At 43.1% G+C, this 5,911-nt stretch overlaps 1 protein-coding gene across 1 annotated transcript in view; it reads right to left on the bottom strand.

The window, feature by feature from the left end:
• Positions 1-5,911, bottom strand: part of CHERP (calcium homeostasis endoplasmic reticulum protein) — a 14,636-nt gene that overhangs the window by 6,320 nt on the left and 2,405 nt on the right. The window contains exons 3-10 of the mRNA XM_009895199.1: positions 5,290-5,471; positions 4,562-4,699; positions 4,178-4,329; positions 3,700-3,811; positions 3,259-3,348; positions 2,371-2,605; positions 1,831-2,009; positions 1,003-1,399 (exon numbers count right to left, since the gene is read on the bottom strand). Of these exons, the coding sequence (XP_009893501.1) occupies positions 1,003-1,399; positions 1,831-2,009; positions 2,371-2,605; positions 3,259-3,348; positions 3,700-3,811; positions 4,178-4,329; positions 4,562-4,699; positions 5,290-5,471 (1,485 nt within the window). The remainder of the gene's footprint in view (positions 1-1,002; positions 1,400-1,830; positions 2,010-2,370; positions 2,606-3,258; positions 3,349-3,699; positions 3,812-4,177; positions 4,330-4,561; positions 4,700-5,289; positions 5,472-5,911) is intronic.

Raw genomic sequence — 5,911 nt, 5'->3', positions numbered from 1 at the left:
ACCGCAACTCTTAAAAAGAAATAAACATCAAACACAAAGGAAAAAAAAAAGGAAAAGAACAATCTCTCCTGGAGAAGTTAATCACAATCCTAAATATATAGGCCCTAATTCATTGGTTTTCAATGTTTTTTGGACTTCAGTAATTGAGAATCTTTTAAGTTTAAAATAGCAACTCCTACGTAGCAACGTAACTGCTCTCTTAAGTGGCTTGTCATACAGAACCACAGTGATCTTTAGACTTTACATTGATAAGGATCATTCCAGAATAACCTTAACTTCTGCATGTGAAATAGAAACTACATTGGGGCAGAACTATGCCAGACTTCACGAGGGAGCCCGCAGCCAAATCTGAGCCACAAAAGCCGGGCAAGCAAAGAGCGCTGCCTATACTCTGACATCCCCCTGCTCCGGCACGAGCGCAAACCAAACAAGAAGGGAGAACCAGAGGTAAGGATCATTTCACCAGACACTACCAAGCCACACAACATTAAGGCAGATAATTAGAGGGCTTTTCAGTAAAAACAAAGAGAAGAAAAGAAGGGCATGGATGAATGTATGCACAAGAACACATGTTGCCGGCCTGGCTTCCTCTAACGTCCTCTATCTGTGGAGGACACAGCTGCAGAGCCCTCACCCATGGCCTGATGTGCAGGAGATTGAACTTACAAGCAAATGTTGCTTCTCACCTTTGAGCTTACTATTTTTAAAGAGAAATAGTCACAAAAGAGGTGCCTGTAGAGATGCTGACTTGAGTTTGGATTACAATTTCTGATTATCTACATCCATTAGGGTAGGAAGGCTCAAAAAGCAAGGAAGCATCCAACTCTGCATGTATTTCCTACCGAGGTCTTAGCAGCAGCTTCCCAAGCCCCCAGATTCGACGTTTCTCAGGAAAACCACAACAGTCCACCAAGAATAAGCTGTCACCCCAAAGCACTAAATCATTTTGTAACGGCAATCAGCATCACAACGTAAGAAAACCTGGCCTGGTACACACTTTACCTTGAGGAAAATCCCCCTGGGGGTAATCAAAACGATGAGGATAAGGAGGCCTTTCAAAGGGATGGCGAGGTGGAAAATCATCCTGCATGAAGCGAGGTGGAAAGCGGTTGAAATTATGCGGATGCGGGGGCTGGTTGAATTGGGGATGTTGCTGATGTGGAGGAAATGGGCCTCTGAAGTGAGGTGGCCGCTGCATTCGAAATGGAGGTTCCCTTTGACCCCCACCCCATGGAGGTTGTTCATGCTGGTTGTTCCATGGTGCTTCAAACTGGTTGTTCCAAGAAGGATCGGGCTGGTTGTTCCAAGGGGTCTCTCGCTGGTTGTTCCAGCCTTGATCTCTCTGTTCATTCCACATTCCTTCATGGTTGTTATTCCACGGAGGACAATGAGGTGGTCCCTAGTGGTGAAGAAAAGAAGCCTGGTCTACAAATACACTACAAATATAAAGGCTACAAAGAACACAATAAAAACAATCTACCTGTTTAAAGTAGATATAGCCTGTAGGCAATACCCACAAGTGAAAGAACTTTCGGAATACAAGGTCTGAACTCCAGAGAAAAGACAGGAAAAGACTAAACCGTTACTGAACCAAACAGCTCTGTACTCAAGACAGTACTTCTTGTTCTGCTTGTTCATAGCGAAAATGTGACAGTTGACAAACTGAAATACAATTTATACCTTGCCTATAACTGGGCCCAGAATGAGCAAGCTTGGCATCTGAATCCAGATTTATAACTTTCACACCTTTTCACCACACTTCCACAACCGAGATGGTCACTCTGAACCTCCACCTCCCTCCACATCTTGTTTCATAACTGCATTTCTTACCTGTTGTTGACCCCACGGTGCAACAGGGTGAGGTTGATCAAACCAGGGTGGTTTATTTGGAGGAATCTGGTCATGAGATCCAGGGCCACGCGGTCCGCCAGAGGCAGGATCCTGCACTCCAGACCCTGTTGCGTCATACTCTGTAGAACCACCGAGAGGCAGCTGAGATTTACCATCATCTGAAACAAATTGGAGCCCGTTATAAGCACCCAGGTCACAGGCAGTTAATAAAACACCACCACACCCACAATAGGCTCCATCTGAATTTTGCTGGATGTGTAAACGTTCTGCAGAAACCTACTACTGGAAGAGACGATTTCTGATCTCGGTTTAACATTAGTATCTTTAGTTCTTTTTATGTTCCAGCAGCAGACCATGCCAGCTGCAAGCCTCCAACAGTTTCAGGCTTTTGCCTGAACCAAACCAGCATAGCACAGTACCTCGCTACTAAAAAAGGAGAGGGAAAAAAAAAATAAAAAAAAAATCTCACAATGTTGCCACCCACTGATTTCTGCACAAGTCCCCAGAACAGGCTGGTACCTGCTTGTGTAACTGGAGCAGATGGCGGAGCCGAGGCTGGTGCTGCTGTGGGGGCTTGAGGTGGGGGTGTGGATTTCACCTCGTTCTCTAGTGGTGGTATTTGCATTTGTTGCTGCTGCTGCTGTGTTAAACTGTTTACAAACTCTTCATGTTGAGTTTTCAGGTTCTGTATCTGCTGTTGGAAGGCTACCTGTACAGGCTGTACTACCGTTGCATATTCAGTGATCAAGTTTGCCTGATAAAATGAGATAAATTAGGAAGAGCAAGTTAACACGACCTAAACCAGTTATCCTATCTGCTCATTCAGAATCTCCGATATTGCTCTCCACCCCCTCCCAAGAAAGACAGGAGATTGCAGGACAACCTGCTGGCAGAACCACCCAGTCACACTACGAAGCTCTGTGAAGATTTCCAAAATATCCTCTGCAGGCTAGAAGCCACTCTCTATATTAATGCCCAGCTTTCAAATACAGCTAAAATCAACAGCATTCATTATTAATGCTAAAACTGAATAGTTCCTGCTGCCGCAACAATTTTTATGCCTAGTGTATACAATTAAAAGCTATGGTTTCTTTAATTTCCATTTTACTAAACATTCATTTCCATAAAAAGAGAACACGCTGTCAAATATGTACGTGACTGTACTAGTTACAAACGCAAATAGACTTTCTGGGATTGCATCAGCAGCCGGATCACTGAATGTATGAAATAACAACATTATGTTTTACATTATTTTCATAATCCCTTGTAAACGACTTTGGGGGGGGGGGGGAAGGGGGGGAAAGGAGGAATTAATATTTACCTTTCAAAAAAGGAGAACATTTCCTAAATTAGTTTTCAAAATGTTTACATTAATAAGAAAAGCGTTACTTTTCTTTTGTGGCTAACCTGGTACTGGCCAAGTCCAAGAGCTGGGCTCTGTAACTGCTGAATAATTGACTCATCAAAGTACCCATTTTTCTCCCACAGTTGAAGAAGCTGCATAAATTCAAGAGTGAAAGGTTTTTAGAAATTACGAACAACAAAAGAAAAATTGAGGCACAGCATTTTTAAGTCTCTAGCTTTGTCAACAGACCCAGGATTTCAGCACTTGTCTTTGAACCACTGAAGATTGAGATGCATTCATCATTACGATAACTTTTAAATGAAGCCTAGGTACTTTTAAGTTCTAGTTTAAGCATGAATTAAAGCACGTTCTGTAATAGACTCTATGAAGACAATCACACTAGAAAAGTCTCAGTGATCCTCTTCCATGCTCCTATTTGTGAATTTGCCTAGCGCTAACCTCACGAAGCAAAGCATACAGTTAAACCAAAACCAGATACTCACCCTGGCAATTTTCTGTTGCTTATCCTCCTCCACCGCTAGAAAACTGGTACAATAAATAGGTACAACCACCTTCTGCAAAGCAGCCAGAAGGTCTCGTGCTTGCTTCCGCTGGCTTCAAGAAAGGAATGGAAAGAAAAGAGTTACTGCCTTTCACTATAACACTAAAAGCATTGAAATATTCAATTTCTCCCAACTTCTGCTACACTAAAAATAGTGGATTCATAAAATAGAGAGTTCCCTCCTTCACATTTTTACTGTACAGTCTTGTCTGGAGGACAAATACACAAGTAGGTAAAAGCTGAATTTGATTATTAAAGCACTAAATCTTTGTGCCAGCTATAGAGATCTTAAGATAGCTGCTAAAAATAATGAATACATTAAAAATAAAAAGCAACTAGTCAAACTAACAATGCATCTAGCAGAGTGAGACTTCGCCAAATTCATAAAAATGTCAAACTGAAGACAATTTAATTCTTACCAATGATGCAACACGTCATTGATCAAGTAGATTAGATGTAACCGAAGCTCAAAGTGAGCTCCTTCTGCCGTTATACGATTTCGCAGGTGCCCAGCCATCAGCTCACAGTGTGCAGGGGTTTTTGCATTACTAAACATCCAGTTCTTGCCAGCCTTAAAAAAGCAAATTTAAAGTATTTCAAGTTATTTTAATGTGTTCATGTCATATGGACTTCCTAGAACTCTGAAATAACGGCAAGAAGGGAAGCTTTCAAGGAACAGCTATCATCTCACCTACCATACAACTACGCATAAAGCTGCTGTTTACTATACGGACAATCTCAAAATTCAAATTGTATTTAATCCACACCATCACCAAATAACTCTTCAGATTTAGATCACTTACTGAGATCGCATCTTTCGTACAAGTGTCAATTATTGGCTGTAACAAGTTGTCAAATTCATTCATATCTAACTGGGTTTCCTCCAAAACTTTCTGCATTTGTTGCTCAATTGCAAGGGCTACTGCTGATGTGACTTGTTCCTGAAAAAAAGAAGAGAAAAAAAGGAATAATTATATTACGTCCAATATTCTTTTAAAGAACTGAGCTGCTGTATCCCTGTCCTCTTAACTGTGAATAGCGATCTCGAAGATCATTTACAAGCAACATGACCACATGTAAATGTTTCAGTCATTTGTTTTTGAGAAGAGAAGACTCTTCTCATTCTTCAGGAAAAGTTCAGTTCATTTCCACCTCTAAAATCTCTCCATCCCTAATCAGAATCCACCTTAGAATATTACAAGCTAGAATGCCTTGCAGTTCCCAGCAGCATTAAACAAGGATTAAAGCAGTCACAATTTATTCCACTCTACAAATCAACAAGATTTTTCACATAATAAACAAACTGTTTCATTCACAGATCAATCATCAATCTTGCTAGCACATCTGTTCCAAGCAGATGACTGCCAGTTGCCACAGAACAAAAATAAGCTAAGTATTACTCCCTCTCCTCACCAACAAGCGATGTCACCACCGCTAGTCAGAAGGAAACTTTTCTCTCTCCTTCCACTCCTAATTTTTACAGCCACCGGCAGCCTAGAATAAACCAGGTGAGCACTTATCTTAAACGCACCTGTCTCATAGCGAGGAGATGCTGCTCCTGCTGCTGCAGGTTCCACTGACTCTGCTGGATAAGTTCCTCCACGGAAGGAGTGCCCTGAGGAGCTGGGATAGGTGCAGCCGGTGGGAGAGACGGCTGTGGCAGTGGTTGGATCTGCGCGGTAGCCTCAATATCTTGACTTTGCTTGCACAACACTATCAGACAAAGTAAACTTTTAAAGTAAGCCTCACAAAGAAATGTACTACCACCAGCCCACTCATGAAACCCACGCTGGTTCCAAAACAGACCCTCACTCTTTACATAGCTGCTTAACGTAAAATGAAAGTCGTGCAGTCAAGAGTGGATGGTGCAAAAGAGGAGCATCAGCAACTCCTTGTGCACTTCGAGTGGAGCGACTCCAACACCAGCCCAGCCCCCGGCGCTGCTGCGCTGGACCACCCTGTTCTTGAGGGCCCTCCAGGTGTCGAGCTCCGTCTGCCGGCACCTGCGGAGCCGCCCAGCCTACCTCCGAACCCGCCGACGGGAGGGCGTGAGAAGCCGCGGGTAGGGCTCAGCCAACTACCTGGAGCTTAGAGGGCTGGAAGAGGCTGCGAACCAGTCCCGGCGGGTCAGAGCGCGGCCAGGAGGGAGAAAA

The sequence above is a fragment of the Charadrius vociferus genome, unplaced genomic scaffold (genome assembly GCF_000708025.1).
Source record: "Charadrius vociferus isolate BGI_N301 unplaced genomic scaffold, ASM70802v2 scaffold291, whole genome shotgun sequence".
NCBI classification, from domain to species: Eukaryota; Metazoa; Chordata; class Aves; order Charadriiformes; family Charadriidae; genus Charadrius; species Charadrius vociferus.
Note: the sequence above shows the minus strand (reverse complement) of the source record. Positions and strands in the feature narration are given on the sequence as shown.